This window comes from Gymnoscopelus braueri (genome assembly GCF_963280865.1).
Source record: "Gymnoscopelus braueri genome assembly, chromosome: 18".
Taxonomy (NCBI): Eukaryota; Metazoa; Chordata; class Actinopteri; order Myctophiformes; family Myctophidae; genus Gymnoscopelus; species Gymnoscopelus braueri.
The window spans coordinates 1,922,367-1,947,449 of NC_137618.1; the positions used below are offsets into that span (position 1 = coordinate 1,922,367).

The 25,083-nt window shown below is 42.4% G+C and overlaps 2 protein-coding genes across 2 annotated transcripts in view; one reads left to right on the plus strand and one right to left on the minus strand.

Moving 5' to 3' along the window:
- The window catches only part of LOC308105813 (uncharacterized protein), a gene marked incomplete at its 3' end in the record, with an annotated part of 81,520 nt that overhangs the window by 17,903 nt on the left and 38,534 nt on the right, over positions 1-25,083 (minus strand). The window lies entirely within an intron of this gene.
- Positions 918-16,287, plus strand: LOC308073746 (mannose-1-phosphate guanylyltransferase catalytic subunit beta-like). Its single transcript, XM_080412855.1, has 9 exons — positions 918-1,012; positions 3,143-3,343; positions 8,602-8,691; positions 9,749-9,828; positions 10,975-11,090; positions 12,790-12,887; positions 14,522-14,590; positions 15,632-15,690; positions 15,959-16,287. The coding sequence occupies exons 2-9, from the start codon at positions 3,152-3,154 to the stop codon at positions 16,077-16,079; spliced, it is 825 nt and encodes a 274-aa protein (XP_080268981.1). The 5' UTR covers positions 918-1,012; positions 3,143-3,151; the 3' UTR covers positions 16,080-16,287.

Genomic DNA, 25,083 nt, shown 5'->3' on the forward strand with positions numbered 1-25,083 from the left:
TGCTCATAGAGCCAACATTACACTATATATATAATATATAATATATATATATATATATATATATATATATATATATATATATATATATATATATATATATATATATATATATATATATATATATATATATATATATAACATTATACAGCTCTGCTCATAGAGCCAACATTACACTATATATATTATATATTATATATACATATATATAACATTATACAGCTCTGCTCATAGAGCCAACATTACACTATATATATTATATAGTATATATATATATATATATATATATATATAACATTATACAGCTCTGCTCATAGAGCCAACATTACACTATATATATTATATAGTATATATATATATATATATATAACATTATACAGCTCTGCTCATAGAGCCAACATTATACTGCAGTGAGAGGTCTCCGTCTTTATAATTTTTATTTTGTCTTTTTATTTTGACTATAGTCAAAATAAACTAAAGTAGGCCTACTTCACTACTCACTGAAACAAAGGCTGTTTTGTGTTGTTTAAAGTATATGGTCCAGGGTGGGAGGAGCCTCTCAGGACCCCACCTTCTCTGTAGAATACACTTTATGGGCAGAAATGTAAATATGTACCGCCAGATGGAAATTCTTTATTTCACTCCACTGCGCCCCCTACAGGTCTAGTTAATGGTATATTTATATTGACCAGACCTGTAGGGGACGCAGTGGAGTAATTAAATACTTTTACTTCTACTCCATTACATCTCAGAGGCAAATATTGTACTTTTACACTTACTTACACATACTTTTACACCACTGCAATTATTTGACAACTTTAGTTATAAGTTACTTTTACTTTTGGTACTTTACGTATATTTTGATGCCAATGCTTTTGTACTTTTACTCAAGTAAATTTGTAATACCTCTCAATGTGAGACAGAAAAACGCAACCACGACCGGATTCAATAGGTCACTAATTCCGATGTAACACCTACCACAGACACACCACAGAGAGGAGAGGCTGAAGTCCAGGTTTGGGTTTGGATTTATTTCAGTAAATAACAGCTAAATAGTGAAATATTAAACAACAACAACATCAATAACAGCTAAATAGTGAAATATTAAACAACCAGAAGTCAGATCATCACTTATAGTGTACTATTACCCAGGATACATGAATTAAAACTCTGGTTCTGGTTGAGCTATAACTCTTTATGTGTTGTGTAGTGTTACAGTGAAAGCTGTGACCCTACAGTAAAGTGTGTACAGTTGTTTGATCCAATGAGAGCTGATATATTATTATATTATGTATTATATATTTTTCTTTTATATTATATATTATTATAATATATGTTATTATATATATTATTATATTATATTAATTGGTGTAAAGTAACTAAGTACATTTAATGCTGTACTTAAGTAAAATTTTGAGGTATGTTTAAGTTTGCTGGAGTATTTCCAATTTTCAGTCCTTTTACTTCTACTCCACTACATCTCAGAGGTCAATATTGTACCTTTAACTCCACTGCAATTATTTGAAAAGTTTAGTTACTAGTTACTTTGTAGATTTAGATTATTATTACAAAACATACATGGCTGTGGCCATGAGCGAACACAGGCTGAGGTAAGTAGATGCCAACTCTGTCGTTCTCTTGGCCTTGACCTTTATTGATGGTAACGGAGAAAGCTAACCTGACAGGGAACTGGCGTCTGCATAATGTGAAGGGAAGCTCTTCACTTCTGTCATGGTGAGGGATCCTTGGGAGGAAGATTCTTTCACCCTTGTTTGTCCCTACTGCAATCTCACATTCAATGACTTTGTCTCCATCATCTGTACCACCACCATTCTGGTGCCATTCCTGAGAGTGCGCTCGGCACCTGCTTGCAGGTTTCTAAGCAGCATGACTGGGGCTCCTAGTTTCAGTTTCAGATTATGGTCAGGGAGTCCAGAGGGTGTCAGTGAATTTAGGAATTCCACAGGCATAGAGTTCTTGTGGTTGTCCTCCTTAATTGAGTCAGCTGAGAAGTACACTCTGTCTTCTCCAGGGAACTCATGCCATGCACCTGTTGTTGATTTCCCGGATATCGTTGTTTAGCGGAGAGTATACAGTGCCTTTGAGAAGATTGTGTCTGTCAATACATTCATTCTGCAGGTCAGGGAAGGTGTATGAGATTAATGTATTCAAGTCTTTAACCAAGTGGTGTGGCGGAATGTGGATTTGAACTTCAGTGTGTCCATGTGCGAGTCTGTCTTCCCCTAATTCAAGGAGGTAATTAGAGAAGTCCTTCTCAGCTGTATCGATCCTCATGTTGATGTTAAATTTATGCTCCTGCATGACAAGATATAGTGGTGACATCTGGATGCAAGCTCTAACTATTTGGGCCCTACCTCCTCTCTTGATAACAGGGAGAGTCTGCCAACAGGACCTTTTGATGTTTCCCAGGGGAACATGACAGCATGGCATGAATTGCAGACGCTATCCATAGTTGGTGTGTGAAACTATTTCTGTGGGTTGGTGAGGAGGTGTCCATGCTCTTCTGAAGTTTCTGTCCTTTTTTGTGGTCCTATTACGCTTTACGCTCTTGCTTTTACAGCGTGTTGCGTTTAGATGTTCTACTGCATGAAGGAAACACTTGCGCTTGGCGTTTCGGGTCCGACGGCCCAGAGATTGGGCCACGAAAAGTTTTGTTTTCCGTGGCATGGCTCTGTAAGAGATATTTATGAACCATGACGGCGACCTGGCCTAATTATAGCTCTGCACACACGTCATGCGAAGTCCGACCTCATTGCTTTGCGGCCCTAACATCTAGTCACATCCTCCCAACATCCCAACCTCGGTCATGTGATAAAGAGGTCAGACTTCCTGTGTCTGGTTGCTATGGCAACCTGCCAGATCAGGCTGAGGGTCTGATAGGCGTATCAGAGAATCAATCAAACCGAGAGTCCGATCACTGATGGAGGTGGAGTAAGATGCCTAAAACATAGCCATAGCTCTGATCAACAGTCTGTGACGGGTCTTGGAGGCATATGGAGTGATCCTGTGCTTGCGAATCCCTGCCGAACTTCGGAGCTTTTGACAATTATATAGTAGTAAGATTAGTCCTATATACGTTTATATATTATATATTATGTATTCTATATTATATTGACCCGTACAGGTGTTCACAATGAGAGCGGTGGTCCTGGCAGCAGGGTATGGCACCAGGCTGCAGAGAGACGTGGAGAGAGACACCAGCGGTCAGTTCAGCCATCTGTCCGGCAGAGCCAAGCCTCTGCTGCCCGTCGGACACCAAGCTTTAATATCACACTGGGTCCATGCACTGACCTCTGCTGGCTGTGTGGAACACATCTATGTTGTTGTAAGTGTTAACATCCCTTATGGTTATGTTTCCCCTCATTGGATCACTCCAATGTGGGTATCACTCCAATGTGGGTATCACTCCGCAGCAGAGGGATACATTCGAGGTAAGGATTAACTGATTCACTACCGTGCGCACCTGTGCGTGCGTGGGGGTGTGGCCTCCCCTATATAGGCACTCCACACCCACGCGTGCCTGCTTTTTCATTTCTTGGCGGAACATTCAGGTTCAAGGTCGGTAAGTGCAGAGAAGGTATGTAACCTCTACTATAGCTCAATTATTTCACATCCAAGTGTTTTCAGTGGCTAGGTTTAGCCTGGAGCTGCTAACTTTGTAGCCCTCCTCACGAGAACTCTTGGTTATTGTGCCGTGTGTACCATTTATGCTGGTTGCTAAATGTTTGTAGCGCTGTTAGCAGCCGGCTGCACTAACCAAGCCTCAGCTTGTACTAGCTTTGCTAGCTGTTCTGAGGTCTTTTTGTGCTTTCTTTTCTTGTTTTGCAGGAATCCCAATTAAAGGAAATTCTGCTTTATATTCCAAGGTTTGTATTTACAGTCAACATTACACAAAAAGTCAGTTTTACCATAACCTGGTGCTGACTGTTATTCCCCTTAGCTGACAGGCATCTCCATAACCTGGAAGCCTGGTCAGTCTGTGCTTTATATTTCAAGTTTTGTGTTTTCAGTCAGTTTTACCATAACCTGGTGCTGACTGTTATTCTCCCTTAGCTGACAGGCATCTCCATAACCTGGAAGACTGGTCAGTCTGTTGTTTGCTGACTACATTTATTACTGTTTAAGAAATAAGTGTATTGTTTTCAGTTACAAGCGTGACACAGGTGTAAGACCCTTACAGGGCGGCCATTGTCATTGGGCCTCTCCCCTGGTAATTCCCTTACGGCGTGCCAGGTGCACAGGTCCACCACAGGATGTCAGCCCTTTGTGTCAAGTGCAGAGAGGACATCCCACCTGGGGATGCGCATGCATCTTGCATGCACTGCCTGGGGCTGGCCCATGCAGAGGAGGCGGTGAGGTGCCCTAATGGCTGCCTGTACTGCTCAGTCTTCTCTGAGCGCCTGAGAGTGGCCCGACTGGGGGCATCAGCAGGTGGACGCTGACCAAGGAGACGACATTCTCTCAGTGGAGGCCAGCGAGGGCCTTTGGCTGGGAGATGACGCCGGCACTGTTAACCGCAGTCCGAGCAGTCAGCGGGGAAAGAGGATCAGAGTTACCCTGGACATTGCCCAGGAGGGTCCTCTGGGCAGCCCGCCAGTGGTGCCCATATCCAGTGCCTTCAAGGAGGCCCTGATGGAAGGCTGGGCTGAAAAAAGAGCCGCTTCCACTTTACCTCTGATTCGGGGCCATGGGCTTTCATGGCAGAGCCTGATTCCCTTGGCCTCCGGGAGTACCCAACCATGGACTCCATGATTGCAGCCATGGTCCTGCCAGATAAGGACATCATTGGCAAAACCCCCCGTCTTAAGCCTGGTCCTCCCAGGACGTTTGACGATGACCTCAAGACGGTCTATGGTTCACTGACAGCGGTGGGACGCCTGTCTAATGCAGTGATGCTCCTCCATGCCTACCTGCAGAGCTTGCTGCCCCAGGTCACAGGGGATGAAGGACCTCTCACTCAAGAGGTGAAACTGGTCTCTGACCTGATCGGCCAGATCCAGAGAGACATGGCCCGGGCTAATGGGAAAGCCTTGGGCCAGATCGTGACTGCTAGGCGCCACCTTTGGCTGGCACAGACCAAGCTGCCTTCCTCTATGCAGAGCACGTTTGCTGACCTCCCCCTGACCCCCGGTGTTACCTTTGGGCCCGGTGTCGATGATATCTTGCGGCAGACGGACAGGGTCCGGAAGGATCAGGAGACCCTGAAACATTTCATGCCTCCACCTCGGGTCCGTGCCCCTCCTTTCAGGCCAGGCCGACCGGACCAAGTTGGCCCTCCACCGTCCAGGAGGACGGCCGAGTCCTTGCCTATTCGGCATCCCCAGGCTGCGCCACCTAACCCGGCTCAGAGGCGAGTCGACAGGCGCAGAGAGGAGGACCGTCGTCGGGGACGCAACGAGACTGGAAGGCCCAGACGCGCCACTCCTAGGGGGGGGGGCGGGCGACAGCAGTCAACCTGACGGTGTCACCGGCCTCTGCCACTTCTCCCAGGCCCAAAGGGCAATCTGGGAGGAGCGGGTGGAGTCCCCATGGGTTCTTTCTACCATGCTCCAGAAGTACAGACCCGCCTCCATTCACGGGTATCCATCCTACGATAGTGGCCGACCCCCTGAAGACGGAAGTGCTACGGAAGGAGATATCCGTACTGCTGGACAAGGACGCCATCAGGATACTACGGCCGCTAGAACGGCTAGGTGGGTTCTACTCGACCTATTTTGTCATTCCCAAAAAGGGCGGGGGTCTTCGCCCTATTCTCGATCTGCGAAGGGAGAATCGCTGGCTAAAGTGGTTAAAGTTCCGTATGCTTTCCCCAGCTTGTGTTCTTCAGGCCATGTCGAAAGGCCTATGGTTCACGACGATCGACTTGAAGGATGTGTATTTCCAAATTCCCATCCATCCATCCTGTTGGAAGTACCTCCGGTTCGCCTTCGAAGGGACGGCTTACGATTTCATGGTCCTTCCCTTCGGGCTTGCGCTGGCGCCACGGACATTTACCAAATGCATGGTGGCAGTCCTCGCGCCCCTGGCAGCCAGAGGTCTGACTATACTAAACTATCTGGACGACTGGCTAATTTGCGCTCACTCCGAGGAGGAAGCGAATTTAGCCACACGCAAGGTTGTGCTCCACATACAGCAGTTGGGGTTGGTGTTGAACCACGAGAAGAGTCACTTGACTCCATCCCAGGCTGTGACATTCAGAGGAATTGGATGCACAGACAATGAGGACGTCTCTACCCCAGGTAAGGGTAGAGACGATCCTCTCATTCCTGAGCCGCTTTCAGCGGGGTCAGAAGGTGACAGTTTGAGTGCCAGCGTCTGTTGGGCTTGCTAACAGCGGCCTCACTGCTGGTTCCTCTAGGCCTGCTCCATCTCAGGCCTCTACAACTGTGGTTCAACTCCCACAGATTTCACTCGAAACGACACAGACGCTGTCGAGGTGGCACTCACGCTCCTTTCTATGTCGAGGAGTGGAGCTGCACAGGGTGTGTCGCAGGGAGATAGTGACGCCTCCCTGGCAGGTTGGGGAGCAGTGCACAATGGCAGGTCAGCGAGTGGCCAGTGGAAGGCCCCGTGGCTGGACAGGCATATCAATGTCTTAGAGCTCAGGGCAGTGCACCTGGCTCTTCAGAGTTTCCTCCCGTCCCTAAGGGACAAACATGTGTTGGTGAGGACAGACAATGCCTCAGTGGTGGCCTACATCAACCACCAGGGCAGGGTGAGATCTCCCTGTCTGCACAGAGTGGCAGAGAGGTTGCTCTTGTGGGCTCATGCGCATCTAGCTTCTCTACATGCAGCGTTCATTCCTGGGGCTCACAACACAGCAGCGGACATGCTCTCGAGGGCAGGGCCGCAAGAGGGGGACTGGCGTCTGCACCCTCAGGTGGTGCAGCAGCTGTGGATGAGGTTTGGCCAGGCCCAAGTGGACCTCTTTGCCGCCTCAGGGAACACTCAGTGTCCCCTCTGGTTCTCAGTGACGGGGCCTCCGGGACCCCTGGGACTGGATGCTCTGGCCCACGACTGGCCAGAGGAACCGCTGTATGCATTTCCTCCAATTCCCTTGATCCCTGCAGTGCTGGACAGGACCAAGCAGGCAGGTCACAGGTTGATACTAATTACCCGTTTTGGTTCAGTCTCCTGTCGTCTCTCCTTGCAGGGACTCCATGGCAGTTGCCCCTGAGGCCCGACCTGCTCTCGCAGGCCGGGGGGACCCTGTGGCACCCCGAACCACGGGGTGCCACAGGGTGGGGCCTGACCGGAGGAGTGTGCTTTGCCCTGTAAGGGCTCTGCAAGCATATGTGAGTCGCACGCAGTCGCTGCGCAGGACAGACCAGCTCTTTGTGTGCTATGCAGAGGGGGTCCTGGGGTCAAGTCTGTCTGAGCAGAGGCTGTCCCATTGGACACAATCCAGTTGGCATATGGTCTGGCTGGTAGGCCTGGGCCAGTTGGTGTGGTGGCTCATTCCACCAGGGGAATGGCCTCATCTAGAGCCCTCCTGCGGGGGGTTCCACTCTCTGAGGTGTGTGCCGCAGCCAGTTGGGCCTCATCTGCCACCTTTGCCAGATTTTATAATATCAACGTGGCGACACCTAATGCAGTGGTGTCGGCAGTTCTGGGCAGCTCCTCCTGACCTCACAGACGAGGCGGCTAGTTCGGGGTAGGTTCTATGCTTTCAGCCTTCTTGTTGGCCTGACTGTTCCTACCTCAACCACCAGGTGAATCGGGTACTTCTATACCCACATTGGAGTGATCCAATGAGGGGAAACATAAAGAAGGTTACGAAGGTAACCACGGTTATGTGACCCTATTGGATCACTCCAATCCTGTCGTGGTGCTTGAGGCGCTTCGAAATGTCCTTCAAGCAGGCGCGCGTGGGTGTGGTGTGCCTATAGGGGAGGCCACACCCCCCACGCACGCACAGGTGCGCACTGTAGTGAATCAGTTAATCCTTACCTCGAATGTATCCCTTCGCTGCGGAGTGATCCCCACATTGGAGTGATCCAATAGGGTCACATAACCGTGGTTACCTTCATAACCTTCGTTTCTAGGGATGGGACTAGTCCCTTTCGGGACCCTGAATACCTTTTTTGTATTTGGGAAGGCGGTATCCAGGATAGTGCTTTTTCTTTTTAATATCGCCTTTTCAAAAATAGCAGATCTATGAGCTCATGCTTGTAGATCTGCACATTATTTAACCCATTAACTGCCGGAGGTATTTTCATATTTTTTTAGCCAGTGCCAGAGTTTTTCATTGGAAAAAAAAAAGTACTCAGGAGCCGAAATATAGACTTTTTAAGTTTTAAGTTAACAAGGAAGTGGATAGGAGTCTAGATCTTCTACTAATCATATCTCCTTGGTCTTTGGGTAGATCTACGCGATTGGCACGTGGCGGATTTAAATCGGTTCGCGTAGATCTACGTGATTGGCAGTGAATCAGTTAATAGCCAAAGTATAATGGTTAAAGTGGTTACACAGATGCGTTCCCGGTTTGAATAGGTTAATATATTGTGTGTGTGTGTGTGTGTGTGTGTGTGTGTGTGTGTGTGTGTGTGTGTGTGTGTGTGTGTGTGTGGCAACGTTCCACAGACCAACAGTGTTTACCATGGAGCTTTCACAGAGTGGGCGGCTGGGTTCTCCATGGTCCACGTCCTCAACGACCAGACCACGACTAATGATGTAAGAACCGTTAAAAGGGTTGGTTCTCAAAGTGGGGTCCGATAATGGCCACCAATAATTTGATGCCCGGTGTCCTATTGAGTCTCCTATTGAAGGATGTCCCGGTCATCAAATTATTGGCATAGGTGCCTCCCCCTGGTCAGCCGGGGCGCCTGATGGAGGGGAAAGGAACTGGTTGGAATAACGTGTTCCTTCCACACGCTACGTCCTACCGGGGAAACTCCCCCCTGTCAGGTGATAAGAAGTTACGTCCTACCGGGGAAACTCCCCCCTGTCAGGTGATAAGAAGTTACGTCCTACCGGGGAAACTCCCCCCTGTCAGGTGATAAGAAGCTACGTCCTACCGGGGAAACTCCTCCCTGTCAGGTGATAAGAAGTTACGTCCTACCGGGGAAACTCCCCCCTGTCAGGTGATAAGAAGTTACGTCCTACCGGGGAAACTCCCCCCTGTCAGGTGATAAGAAGCTACGTCCTACCGGGGAAACTCCCCCCTGTCAGGTGACAAGAAGCTACGTCCTACCAGGGAAACTCCTCCCTGTCAGGTGACAAGAAGCTACGTCCTACCGGGGAAACTCCCCCCTGTCAGGTGATAAGAAGCTACGTCCTACCGGGGAAACCCCCCCCTGTCAGGTGATAAGAAGCGGCCTGCCAGCTCCTCATGCATTGAAGGAGGCATGAGCTCAGTTCTGGGCTCTCCCTAGGCTGGTAGAGGGAGAGTAGCGCCCAGGATTACATAGGCAATTGGCACTGGGTGAAAGAATGGGTTACAAAATTGTGGAATAGAAAATTAAGAAAAAACTGAATTTGTTTTAGGAATGTGACAAAAAATCTCCATGAATTCAAGGCTTCATGGGGTGTGTAAATGATGGAAAATAAGTCATTTTTTTGGGTGAACTACTCCTTTAATTGTGGGTGTGTTTCACTTACAGTGGTTGTTTGTGTGTGACAGCATTGGACAGACAGAACAAAGCTAAATGACACCCACACCCACAAAGAACATTATTACATAACACAGTGTTTACCCATTAAGACAGAAAGACATGTCTTACTCCCTCAGGAGCGTCTTGGAGCCGTGGCCTGTCTGCAGCTGGCTGTGAAGCACTTTGAGATAGAAGATGATGTCATGGTCATTGGAGGGTATGTTTTACTATGATTTATAAACATAACACCCAGCTTTGATGTGTGGTGTGTATGAAATGACCACATTTCATACGAGGGTATCCCTAAAGATGATGATATCGTAAATCAGAAGCTTAACCTATTAAGACCGGAAAATAATCTGTCATTTTTTGATTTCTTTGGCTATAAGAAAATAGCAGATATACAAGCTCATAGCGCGGCACCAAGTGCTATGAGCTTGTAGATCTGCTAGTTTTGTTTAAATCATGATCATTTGTGCAAATCTTTGAATATATATATGTTTTTAAAGCAAACATTTGTAACTCAAATCTTTGCTTCTGGGGGATTCTACAAATGTCTTCTAAATCCTAACAGTTTTTTGTGAAAAAAAACGTATGTTGTAGTGATGTGCGGGTCGGGTTTTTTCATGACCCGCCCCGCCCCAACCCGCGACGGAACGCGACCCGCCTCAACCCGCCCCGCGAACCCATATATAAATCTATGGCTCAACCCGCCCCGCGACCCGCGGTGGGAATATATATATATATTATATAGCGCTCTTTTAAGTACCCAAAGTCCCTTTAAATGTCTACAGTAGCACAACATTGTCATGGGCTGAATAAACAAGCATGTTGGTCAAAATAGGGTTTTTTTTTTTTTTTTCGTGGAGAGCGGCTGACCCGCTCACCCTCAGTCCGCATAATTTTCTCTGAAATCCTGACTCGACCTACCCGCGCCGCGGGTTGACCCGCGGGTCCCGCGGGTTACGGGTCGACCCGCTCATCACTAGTATGTTGCTACTGTATATCAGCGGTTTTCAAACTTTTTCATGTCAAGGACCCCCAAAATGGTATTTTGCCGCGGACCCCCATCTCAAAATATGTTGTTCCAGGGACCCCCTAGAAGCAAATAGTTTGAAAATGTTCCCTTAAAAAATATACATCAATTCAAAGATTTTCACGTTTTTTCAAAAATAGCAGATCTACAAGCTCATAGCGCGGCACTCGCTGCCACACTATGAGCTTGTAGATCTGCTATTACATTTTTGAATAGCCAAAGAACAAAATAATGGATAAAGTGGTTACACAGATGCGTTCCCGGTCCCAATGGGTTCAGCTTCTCTCTGATGATGTGATTAAAGGTCTCTTCTGTGTATAAACAAAGGGACACGCTGTTCAGAGAAGACTTCAGTCTGAGGCGGGTGAAGGAGAGGTTCTGTGAGCTGCAGACACAGAGTGAAGACAACTGTCTGCTTCTGTCTTACCAGTGTAAAGATGAAGGTAAAGCTCTCTGTTAGACTTCTGAAGGTTCTATTGACATTTTTATGGACCACACTCGGATATTCAATATGTCAGGAGGAGGATATTGTCAAGTTTCCTCAGAACTTCAACATAGTGGTGGTACTGGTCAGCTCCCAGTGACCAACAGTAGAAGACTGTGGTTGTACTGGTCAGCTCCCAGTGACCAACAGTAGAAGACTGTGGTTGTACTGGTCAGCTCCCAGTGACCAACAGTAGAAGACTGTGGTTGTACTGGTCAGCTCCCAGTGACCAACAGTAGAAGACTGTGGTTGTACTGGTCAGCTCCCAGTGACCAGCCGTAGAAGACTGTGGTTGTACTGGTCAGCTCCCAGTGACCAACCGTAGAAACAACCCAAACAATAAGTCGGGAGCCGGTCCCATTTCTAAATGTCCCTCTTTTTTGTTTTGCATAAAAATAAAAATAAATCACCAACGAAACAATTATTTAAAACATTTTCTAAAATCAAACATTTTCAGATAGATTTTCAAAAATATTTGAAAAGAAAAACAAAATGAGGGGGTCCTCAGAGCTACTATAGGGGGTCCGCCAAATCTTTGTGTGATAGGATTTCGTTTTTTTACATTAACCACTTGAACCCTAGAATTCCTTTTCTGAGGGGAACATTAGCCGAAAATAGCAGATCTACAAGCTCTGCGAGGCGTTGAGAGCTTGTAGATCGGCTATTTTTGGCAAAGAGGCTGTAGGTGTAGAGGGAAAAAAGAGCAGACTAAGTAAAAAAAAAACTTTAATCTGAAACACAATTTTATACAATATAGAGTAGGGGGTCCCTGCTTCATCTCTCTCTCAGCTAGGGGGTCCTTGGCCTGAAAACGTTGAAGACCCCTGCATTAATTACAAAAAGCTATTACATAGTGGTAACTTAAGTGGTAAATGTATGTAATCGATTTTTCTAAGTTTGGGTCCGGGGGAGACACCAAATTTAACGTTTTTGTCTTGGCTGAAAAGGTTTGGAAGACCAATGGTTTACAGTAGAATCATGTCTGTCTCTCCTCACACAGAGAACCAATGGTTTACAGTAGGATCATGTCTGTCTCTCCTCACACAGAGAACCAATGGTTTACAGTATAATCATGTCTGTCTCTCCTCACACAGAGAACCAATGGTTTACAGTAGAATCATGTCTGTCTCTCCTCACACAGAGAACCAATGGTTTACAGTAGGATCATGTCTGTCTCTCCTCACACAGAGAACCAATGGTTTACAGTAGAATCATGTCTGTCTCTCCTCACACAGAGAACCAATGGTTTACAGTAGAATCATGTCTGTCTCTCCTCACACAGAGAACCAATGGTTTACAGTAGAATCATGTCTGTCTCTCCTCACACAGAGAACCAATGGTTTACAGTAGAATCATGTCTGTCTCTCCTCACACAGAGAACCAATGGTTTACAGTATAATCATGTCTGTCTCTCCTCACACAGAGAACCAATGGTTTACAGTAGAATCATGTCTGTCTCTCCTCACACAGAGAACCAATGGTTTACAGTAGAATCATGTCTGTCTCTCCTCACACAGAGAACCAATGGTTTACAGTATAATCATGTCTGTCTCTCCTCACACAGAGAACCAATGGTTTACAGTAGAATCATGTCTGTCTCTCCTCACACAGAGAACCAATGGTTTACAGTAGAATCATGTCTGTCTCTCCTCACACAGAGACTCATAAATATGGGATCCTGGAAGTGGATGAAGACCTGAGGGTGATCTGCATGAAGGAGAAACCTCTTCCTACAGACACCACGTCTAGGAGAGCAGTAAGCCCTCTTCTAACAACACATCTACACCACGCTGTTTTACAACATTTTCACTCAGATATTTTTTAAGATATTTAGAACATTTTCATTGTGGCCTATAATGACATGATGCCCAAAGTAGGGGCGCCAGCCAGGTTCAAAGTCATCTCTGAAAGTGGACTTTTTTTGGTTCAGTCAGTCAGTCAGCAGTGGTGGTATTGAGGTATTTTTACTTTACTGTATTTAAAATGTTCAGTACTTTTACTTCTACTCCACTACATCTCAGAGGGAAATATTATACTTCTACTCCACTACAATTATTAGAAAACTTTAATTACTTGTTACTTTGCAGATATAAATGATCATATTATACAACATACATGAACCACTTTAGCCCTATTTTATACATAGGCTATTTGAAAATAGCAGATCTACAAGCTCACAACGCGTTGCATCGCGACGCGTTGTGAGCTTGTAGATCTGCTATTTTCAAACATTTTAGCACTTTTACTTTTGGTACTTTAAGTACATTTTGATACCAATACTTTTGTACTTTTATTCAAGTACATTTTAATTCCGGACTTTAACTTGTAACGGAGCATCATTATGGTTAAGGTTAGGGTCCTGATTGTGGTCTGTCATTCCATCCTACCAAAAGAGTTGTAAAGTTTGTAGTTTTATAAAGAGCAGTGTTGATTTTGTCGACTTTCACTGATGAAAACTAAATAAAAACTTTTCGTCAACAAATACAAACTTGACTAAAATGTTAGTGAGGGATCTAGTGGAGAAGAGATCCAGTAGAACTAAAAGACAAGTCATTTTATGTCTGGTTGCACACGTGTTGCACTCTGAAAATAGCAGATCTACAAGCTCACAACTGTGACACGTTGTGAGCTTGTAGATCGGCTATTTTCAGCATGCAACCAAGTGTAAAATCAGCCATTACGACACCATCAAGGCACCGCCAACATACATTTTAGTCGACTAAATCAACTGTAGATTTAGACGACTAAAATCTTATGATATTTAGTCAACTAAAATATGACTAAAACTAAATGGAATTTTATTCAAAAGACTATGACTAAAACTAAATCAAAATTTGCTGTCAAAATCAACACTGCTAAAGAGAGGATTTGTGTCCCAGCCTGATGCTGCGTTCATACTAGTGGCAGCAAAGCCACATGAAGCTACAAAGTGACACCTGACACCTGACGTTGTGCTACAACCTTTTTTCAGCGCTTCAGTGACGCAGTGAGGCGTCAATCAATCGTATTGTTGTTGTTTCACCATTTCTACGCCCTTCATCTTTGCCCATAATTCCTGCTCCATTCTGTAGACGGAAGGAAAACAAATAGTTCTCATCATTAAGTAGTTCCCTCACCCTGTGCTGTTTTCATTTACACAGTGTGTGTGGCTTAGAGCAACACTTCAACTATGACTTGACAGAAATGTTGCTCATCACGCTTGGCTGTTTTTTTTTAAATCTTTGAATATATTATGTTTTTATAAAGCGAACATTCTTAACTCCAACATTTGCTTTTGGGTGGTCCCTGGAACAAAATATGTTGGTGGACAAATACATCATTTTGGGGGTCTTTGACATGAAAAAAGTCCCTCAGTGTCCCTGATCATTTCCGTGACATTTTGTCCCTCAGTGTCCCTGTTTCTACGTGTTTTCCAAGAGAAGCCTTCCGCAGTTAGATGCCTTTCTAGAAGAAAAGAGGGTAAGTTGTGCGTGCGTGCGTGCGTGCGTGCGTGCGTGCGTGCGTGCGTGCGTGCGTACGTGCGCGCGTTCGTCATTATGTGGCCTGGTCAATCAGAACTAAAATGTTTTGTCAATTTTAGTTTTCATTATTTCATTAGTTTTAGTCACTATAATAACCCATAATACTCCGCTCCATCCACGGCACACAGGTGATTAGCCTGCAGTTTTACCAGAGCCCTAACTGCATGTGTTCTTACTCAGTGAGCCCCCCCCCCCCATCTCTCATCTCCTCCCCCAGTTGGCTGGCTGGCTTTCTTCTTTTCCCCCCAATATATCGCCATTATACATATTGTTGAGTCTTTATCTCCTCCAGGCCGAAGGCATGGCCCAGACTATGTGTTGCACCCTGTCCGTCCGTCTCTCCGTGTGTCCGTCCGTCCGTCTGTGAAAAGCTAATCTCCGGCACCATTGACCCGATCGACGGGAAACTGTGCACAGACTGCACACACACTCCCTGGATGCCATGCAGAACCTCTGCCCCAAAGGAAGCCATTTTTACAAAACACATTTTTTGATTGTACTCCTACAGATTTTGTCCAAACATCATGCAAATCGGTACACAGTATCTCTATAGTCATGTGATCAAATCAGTACACAATATCTCTATAGTCATGTGATCAAATCAGTACACAATATCTCTATAGTCATGTGATCAAATCAGTACACAATATCTCTATAGTCATGTGATCAAATCAGTACACAATATCTCTATAGTCATGTGATCAAATCAGTACACAATATCTCTATAGTCATGTGATCAAATCAGTACACAGTATCTCTATAGTCATGTGATCAAATCATTACACAGTATCTCTAAAGTCATGTGATCAACACAGATCTGTCTGATTTTTCATATTCCATCCTGATTGGTGAATCTTTTATTATGATTTTATGTCATAACCAGAATATGGATAAGTTTAAAAGAAAAAAAGAAAAGAAAAACATTAAGATATCACGTAATGTGAATATATTTTTCATACTTCATGTTTTCCTCTCATAGGAAGCTCCTATAGAACAGAAAGATGCTCCAGGAAACTTTGTATCTTGGCTCATTCCAAGGTAAGATGTTTAGATGATTTGTTCCAGGGACCCCCCAGAAGCAAAGATTTGAGTTACAAATGTTTGCTTTAAAATATATATATTCAAAGATTTGCACACATTTTTCCAGGATTAAAAAAACAATATCAGATATACAAGCTCATTGCGCGGCACTTGGTGCCGCAACATGAGCTTGTAGATCTGCTATTTTTTTATAGCCAAAGAAATGGAAAATGACACAGATGCTTGTCTTATTTGACAAATGAGTCGTGCTGTTGTTTGATTTCAGACAGCCGGTGTACGTTCAGGAGATCTGTGGGCGTTTCGACGTCGGTAACCTGGCGTCCTACGTTGAATGTGACCTGTACTTCAGAGCAAAGCTTCACCATGTCACCTCATACATGGTGTAGAATAGACCTGTAACAAGATGTCACCTCATACATGGTGTAGAGTAGACCTGTAACAAGATGTCACCTCATACATGGTGTAGAGTAGACCTGTAACAAGATGTCACCTCATACATGGTGTAGAATAGACCTGTAACAAGATGTCACCTCATACATGGTGTAGAATAGACCTGTAACAAGATGTCACCTCATACATGGTGTAGAATAGACCTGTAACAAGATGTCACCTCATACATGGTGTAGAATAGACCTGTAACAAGATGTCACCTCATACATGGTGTAGAATAGACCTGTAACAAGATGTCACCTCATACATGGTGTAGAATAGACCTGTAACAAGTATTACATATTCCTCTAATCGCAATTACTTAAGATAATCGCAACTATTTTTTGCATAATCGTTTTCATGTTGAAAGATTTTCACAAATTTTCAAACAAAAAAAATCCGAAATAGCAGATCTACAAGCTTACAACGTGACACGTTGTAAGCTTGTAGATCTGCTATTTCTGCAATTTTTAAATGTATACAATTTTTTTTAAATGTCAACAATGTCTTTGTATATTTCAGTTATTTGTCATATCTGTTCTGTTTAATGTTTGATTACAAAGCCTTAAAAGTCTTCATATGTTCCAACGTTCACTGGCTAAAAAACACAACTGACAGATTACAACTTGTTCAAAATGCGGCAGCCAGAATTTTAACTAAAACCAGGATGAGAGAACATATCACTCCAGTTCTAGCTTCACTACACTGGCTCCCGGTTGTTTTTAGGATTGATTTTAAAATTATTTTAATAGTTTATAAAGCTCTAAATGGTCTGGCACCTTCCTACCTCTCTGACTGCCTAGAGAGATATGTTCCAAACCGGGCCCTCAGGTCTTCAAGTGCTGACCTGCTCGAGGTGCCTACAATGACATATAAAAAATACGGTGAAGCAGCATTCTGCTTTTACGGACCGACAGTGTGGAATAAACTCCCATTACACTTAAGACAGGCAGCCTCTGTCGATAGCTTTAAAGCACAGCTCAAGACCTATTACTTCACTCTTGCTTTTAGCTGATTCTTTGGTTGATTTTTAATTCCTCACTGTATTCCCTATTTTAATGTTGTTTTATGCCTTTGCTTTTGTTTTGTGTGAGTGGAAGAGAGAGTCACGGTAGTTAAAAGACAAGAGTCTGATAACTCCATCCGGAGGATTTAGTGAATTATCCTCTGGGGCACGTCGACACGTGGTGGACCCTCCAGGGCAGATCCTTTTGTCTATGTTTAGTCTATATATCTTGTATAACCCCGATATCATTCTCAGGGGTGTACGGTGTGTGGTTTGGATGTGATAAGTTAGCAGATCCCCTGGGCTAGTCCACACGTGGTAAACATGGTGAAAATATATTACTAAGGTGTAATATTGACAATTGTGTGAAGATATATTACTAAGGTACACATGTAATATTGGCAATTGTGTGAAGTGTGGATATTTCTTTAGCTGTGTTGTAGAGGACAGTGGCCACTACATTTAAGTTATATCCATTTGTGTTGTAGTTGTCTACATTCTAGTTGTGTTGTAGTGGCGAGGGCCACTGCATTTTATTATCTGCAATTGTATACTGAGAACGAGCCTTTGCTTTTATTTTATTTTATTTTATTTTTGTTTGCTTTATTGTTAAATTGGTTCTAACTGTAATTGTATTCTTGCTCTGTAAAGCACTTTGAGCTGCATTTCATGTCATGAAAGGTGCTATACAAATAAAGTTTATTATTATTATTATTATTATTATTAAATCTGTAATCGTGATTATTTGAGTGACAATTAATCATCATCTTACATTAGTAATGGTGACAGCCCTGTAGAGCAGTTTGTTCAGGCTAAGACCCTTTAGCTGAGAGAGAGATGAAGCCCCCCCCCCCCCCCACTATATATTGTATACGATCGTGTTGCTTTTTGTGAACGCATCTGTTATTTTTAGATTTGAGCTAAAAAGCATTATTTTACACTTTGGGCTATTCAAAAATAGCAGATATACAAGCTTCTAGCGCGGCACCGAGTGCCGCGCTACGAGCTTGTAGATCTGCTATTTTTAAAAAATCTTGAAAATGTGTGCAAATCTTTGAATATATATATATATATTTTTAAAGCGAACATTTTGAAATAAAATCTTTCCTTCTGGGGGGTCCCTGGTATAAAATCAATGTGAAAAGATGGTTGCTTGAAAACCAAAGCTGCAACCATTTGTGATCATATTTTAGTTTTTTTTTTAGGCTATGTGATGTAATGTAATTGTATTTCACCGTTTGTCTGTTTTCTGATGTTATTGTTTTTCTGTTTTTCTGTTTTGTGTGAGGACTGCGGATGAAAATTAGCATCTTTGCTAAATCCGGTGTATTTACGTTCATGTGACGTTCATTAATATGCTCTGTCCTGTCTAAATAAACAAATAAAGTAAAGTAAGTAAAATATTTTGAGATGGGGGCCAAATACATATAATTTTGGGGGTCCTTGACATGAAAAAGATTGAGCATCACTGATATAGAAAACATAGGTTTGTCATTATACTGTTGGGATTTAGGAGACATGTAGAATGGGCTTCAGGTCTTAATGGGTTAAAGGGATAGTTCACCTCATGGAGACTTGAATTCATGGATATTGTTTTAGTTTTTGTCTCATTCCTAAGACAATCATTTGATGACCGGCAGCGGTTCCGGCAGGAGACACAAAGAGTCTCCTTTGTGTCTCCTACCGGAACCGCTAGCCTACCGGTCCGCTTGGTCATCAAATGATCCAGTGGTCCCCCCCCCCACCCCCCCACTCCGTCTCCCTCAAAAGATTCTACTGAGGAGTCGAGGAGAGACTTTATGGGCTTTGATGTTTTAATATACATTCACACAATCATTTATATACTGTTTCATAATACAATTCAATGTAAAGGGCTGTGCACCAGACGCTCACACACAGACACATAGAACACTTAAATAGGATGTATGAGCGGACGTCTACGGAGCTTGATATGAACAAATACATAAAGTTAGTTATAGTGCTGCTGAACGGCCCTTAACTCTTTAACTGCCAGAGTAAAACTGTAATAGTGTCACCCCAGTGCCAGCGAAAACTGGTGTTTTTACCTACCTTTGAAAAATCATGGAATATTTTCTGTGAACGCTGTCCGTACGTTGATCCCCTCATTACACACACAGGGGTCTCATAGAATTTGGAGGGGAAAATTGTGGTAATGATGGTAATCTGTTCCATAGTTACGGCAAGTTGAAAATAGCATGTTTTGAAAAAAATACCTAGTTAAACACAGGAGCCGAGATACAGAATATTTCCCAAATACTTTAACCAGGAAGTGAATAGAGCAGCAAATCTTTGGATCCTGTTATCTCCTGGTTCTGTGTGAAAAACGTAATTTTTTTTCAAACGCGTCCATGGCAGTAAAAAGGTTAAGGTATTGAATTAAATGTTACTAATTCTCCAGGTACCAGAGAGACCCTCTCTATAGTGTTACATTGTTATGTTAAGGGACAGAGAGCCACAACACAAGTATTAACACACATGACAATAACGTTGAAGCTTAACTTTTTATTTGATTTTTTCTTTATTATTATTAGCCAGTGCAAGCATACAAATAATGTCTGTTGACGTTTGTTCCCCCCCCCCCAAAAGAAAATACAGCAGAGATGAATAAAAATGCACACAAGTACTACTACTTCTACTACTATAGTCATGAGTCTGGAACTATGCCTCCTGAATGTTATATAGAGTCTGGAACTACACCTCCTGAATGTTATATAGAGTCTGGAACTACACCTCCTGAATGTTATATAGAGTCTGGAACTACACCTCCTGAATGTTATATAGAGTCTGGAACTACACCTCCTGTGAATGTTATATAGAGTCTGGAACTACACCTCCTGAATGTTATATAGAGTCTGGAACTACACCTCCCGAAAGCCGAGAAAGGAAGCCGTCATCTGTTCTTCATTTCTGTTCACGAAAATATCTGAAAATTTCAAATATTTTCGTGAACAGAAATGAAGAACAGATGACGGCTTCCTTTCTCGGCTTTCGGGAGGTGTAGTTCCAGACTCTATATAACATTAAAATATTATATTATATTTGGAAATGCTAAACATATTTACATAATGAAATATTAACAGTTTTTAAATGGTATATATTTTAAATACTCAGTGTTAAAGGTAGGGTAAGTGATTTACTTTGGTTAAAATAAGTGTTAAATAGCTATATTGTGATATTAATCATTACTATAGAGTGTTTGTTCAGTAACAGTGTTAAATAGCTCTATATTGTGATAGTACTCATTACTATAGAGTGTTTGTTCAGTAACAGTGTTAAATAGCTCTATATTGTGATATTAATCATTACTATAGAGTGTTTGTTCAGTAAAAGGAGTCTCCATGTCTCTCCAGCTCTTTATTAAACAGAAAATGCATTTTCAGTGCTCTCTCCTGATTGGCTTAAATGTTGTCACCTGCCTGAAAATGTACTATATTGTGTTTACTAAAGAGCTGGAGAGACCCCTGTGACCCAACAAACACTCTGTAGCAATGATTACTATCACAATATACTACTTTAACCTTTTTAACAAAACAAAAACAAAAAATATCACTTACCCTACCTTTAATGTATCCATTTGTTACTCCCACAGTGTGCAAATGTAACCAAATGGACCCTTACAGGTCCATTTGGTTACATTTGCACACTGTGGGAGTAACATGAACAGTGAGTATTTTTACTGGTGTGTCCTCAGGGATGGACGGCATTAGGACAGATTTAAGCCTCTACCAGCAGGGGGAGCAGTGATGCCAATAACTGTACCCCATGTAGTTTTGAGCCCATGGTACAAACCATACTGTAATTACATTTATTGAAACATTGTGTCAAAGACCTCATGAAATGGCTTTATTGCTAACTTTAGTTTTTTGCTAAGCTTAGCTCAGAAACGGGGCCATGCATGTTTCTTTTGGCTCAACCAATCACAGTCTCAGCCAAAGGCCCCCCTTCCCTTCGGGCTATGGGATCAGACAATATCTTATAATTGGTCCTCACTAATGCTCATCAATCACAATGGCACCGTTCCTGTCTACTCACTCTGTCACACTTCTGTTCAGTTCACAAACCTGCCTACCAGTGACATCATCGATGGGGATTCCAAGCTAATAGAAACTACAGCCTTTTCTCTTCCTGGAAAGTAAACATGCTGAAATAGAAGCTACAACAAAAAAAAATGCATGTATTTGTATTTATTTTTAAATTAAATCTTGTTTGAAATGACCAAACCTGCCTACTGATGATGTCACTGGTAGGCGGGTTTCTGAAGTGTCCACAGCCCCTCCTCTGAGACACAGAGTGAGTAGAACAGAAATGAAGCCGTTTTATCATGAGCATTAGTGAGGACCAATTATGAAGATAAGGTGGAAAATGGGTGAAGTGCTCCTTTAAGAGAAACATCACTTCTCACAGATCCACTTGAGTGTGGATGTACAGGGCGTATCATAACATCCTCCATAGTAGTGAGAGTATCTTCCACAGTTGCCAATGTTACCAGGCGCTCCACTGGCCCAGTACCTGCAGAATAAACACCATGATGTATGAATCACATTCACTCAGTCAGTCACTCACCAGTGGTGGAAAAAGTACTCACTTTTCTTACTTAAGTAAAAGTATCAATACTTCATTGTAGAAATACTCAGTTAGGGCGCGCTCCCACCGCACTTTTCTTTTACCTCTGGGGCGGAATCTGCCAAGATGCAAATGCGTGGATTCTTGGGAAGACCATGAATCCACGCATTTGCATTGACAAAGCATTGGCAGATTCCGCCCCAGAGGTAAAAGAAAAGTGTGGTGGGAGCGCGCCCTTAAAGGTAAAAGTCTAGAATAAACAATTTACTTGAGTAAAAGTACAAAAGTATTGGTATCAAAATGTACTTAAAGTACCAAAAGTAAAAGTACTAAAAAAGTTTGAAAATAGCAGATCTACAAGCTCACTGTGAGCTTGTAGATCTGCTATTTTCAAATAGCAGATATAGAATAGGGCCAACGTGGTTAATGTATGTTTTATAATGTAATGATTTATATCTGCAAAGTAACTAAAGTTTTCAAATAATTGTAGTGGAGTAAAAGTACAATATTTTCCTCTGAGATGTAGTAGAAGTAAAAGTACTGAAAATTGGAAATATTCCAGTAAAGTAAAAATACCCCAAAATTGTATACAGTACTTGAGTAAATGTACTTAGTTACTTTACACCACTGTCACTCACACACACACAGTTGATAAACAACATGTATTGAATTTTACAATAATGAAACATGTAAAATGTCTCACTGTGCTGTCGCTGGTATTCCATTCACCCAGATCCAGTTGTCACCCGTCTTCTTCAGACCAACCCATGATCCACCACCATACTGGTCCAATCCTCTGATGAATTCCTGAAGATTTTTGTACATGATTGAATCATCATTAATTTATTCATAGCTTTAGTGTTTCATGGAATCATGTGTGTTTATGTGGATGATTGACACATTTCCTTCACTTTAGCCCTCTATAAATGACCTAATCTTACAACTAATGAACAGAGCTGATCACAATGACATGTTATGAGCTTAAGCTCATAACATGTCTAGCTATTTTTCCTTTTTTAATTAAAACAAACAAACGTTTTGTAATGAATTTTGAAACGCGGTAATATGGTAGCATATATGTGTTAATGTGGTACAGTAGCATATATTAGTAATTAAAGTGTTAATTGTGATATAGATCAAACATACATTTTAATAATATCAGACAGTCTATAATTCACTAAAGTAAATGCATGTATTTAATTCAGTCTGACCAGAAGCAGGAATAAAACATTATGGACTACCGGACATAAACATTAAAGACCAGAGGGGATATCTAAAGCAGAGGTATGGATGCCCCTCCCCCACCCCCCCCCTCTCTCGCTCTCGCTCTCGCTCGCTCTCTCTCTCTCTCTCTCTCTCTCTCTCTCTCTCTCTCTCTCTCTCTCTCTCTCACACACGTACACACACACACACACACACACACACACACACACACACACACACACACACACACACACACACACACACACACACACACACACACACACACACACACACACACACACACACACACACACACACACACACACACACACACCTGTTCTTCTGTACTGTTAATGACGACCAGATCAGCTCCCATCTTCAGACAGTCTTGTCTGCTGTCCTCCCAGCTTTTCCATTCAGTAGACATGTGATAACAGCTGCATCCAAACTGCTTCCATCCACTGGGACACGACATGACTAAACATCAAATATGGGTTTTATTCATGGATTTCCAATGCACAACAGAGAAGTTGAAATAATAGCAGTCGGTAATGTAGTGGAAGGTAAACATATGTATTTATTATATAAATATAGTTTCTTCATGTGGTCTGCACTGTATGTTTAACCCTGTAAGACCCGGATATATTTCTACTTGCAAAAAAAATGTTTTAACCTTTCAGATGGTCTTGTAGGAGTACTTAGGAGAGGAAAATATAATGTTTTTTTATTTTTTATGTTTTGGTAAGTTTTTATGCAAATGTTTCCATATGGAAACGTTGGGTCCATCAGGTAGCAAAATTTCCTATAGGCCATTTTTAAAGATAACATGGCAAATGTGTAATTACTTCACTAAAACAACTTAAGGATTCATTTATATGGTTTATTATTTGGCCTCAGATCAATTATGAATAATATTTGGCCTCAGAACAGTATACATTATGAATAATAACACCAATAAGATATTTTTAAATCAATTTTATTAAAAGAACAACAAAATAAAAATCTGTACAATATAAGCCACTGATATCTTGAATCACGGCGCTGAGCGGGTTTGGTCAGTTGGGGCGGCTGAATGTCTGCTGGGCGGTCAGTGGGTTCACTGGGTGGTTCACTGGGTGGTTGGTTTTCTTTGGACCCCATGCCACAGTCCTCTTCATCTGACTCTTCATCAGTCTCATTGATGTCTATGTCAACATCACTCTCTCCGTTCATCACGATATCCAGAACATCCCTTGCTGAGAAGCGAGGCCCTTTCTGTTGTTGTGGCATTCTGAAATGAAATAAAGACATACCATTAGTACATTTAGTAGTGCTTACACATCACTGCTTACTGCAGTGATGATGAAACAACATTTCACAAGTCATACAATACTGTCTGGCAAACCTATTGTGTAATGATGATTGCCCCTAAGTGGGCATCATTCCATTGCCCCTAAGTACCCACCACACCTTGAATGAATAATGAATAATAATGAACAACCCCCACAACCCCCAACAAGTACCACAGTGGTCCCACTGTCCTTGTAGTATTGAAAGCAAATTAAACATACTGAGAAATAACAAGGGAATATATTAGTTAAACTATGGTTGAATATGTATTGTTTAGGGGGAGAGAGAAAGTTTGGGTGGCTATTTTCTGAGGCTTACTGCTCAAAGCAAACAATTCAGTTTTTGTGAACAAAGGAACCAGCTTGTATGGTTCTGACTGTTAAAACAATGGTTACAAATATCATTGGAAATTAGAAATTAAAGTAAAAATGCACTTATAGCCTACTCTCTCTCACTGTTTCTCTCTCTCATATATATATATATATATATATATATATATATATATATATATATATATATATATATATATATATATATATATATATATATATATATATATATATATATATATATAGTAATGCAAAGTGGGGGAAATACACATATAACTGTTTAAATCTATTGTGAAAACTATATATAAGGCTGAACAGTAGCAGGTGAACATTAGGCCTGCCCTTGTATTTTTTTGCAACCAAGAGGGCCCAACGATTCCAAAAAGACACAAGTATGAATCATGCTCTAATTTAAATTTGGGACATATATTTCACAATAAGAACATATGTACATGTTCTAGACATTGTAATGTTCACCAAAACAAATATTACAGGCATATTACTTACGTT

Excerpts from the sequence above, each read along its gene's own strand:
- LOC308073746 (XM_080412855.1), top strand. The coding sequence starts at position 3,152 with ATGAGAGCGGTGGTCCTGGCAGCAGGGTATGGCACCAGGCTGCAGAGA. Across the intron at positions 9,829-10,974 it reads GATGTCATGGTCATTGGAGG|GGACACGCTGTTCAGAGAAG; the intron begins GTATGTTTTACT and ends GTATAAACAAAG. Across the intron at positions 11,091-12,789 it reads TTACCAGTGTAAAGATGAAG|AGACTCATAAATATGGGATC; the intron begins GTAAAGCTCTCT and ends CTCCTCACACAG.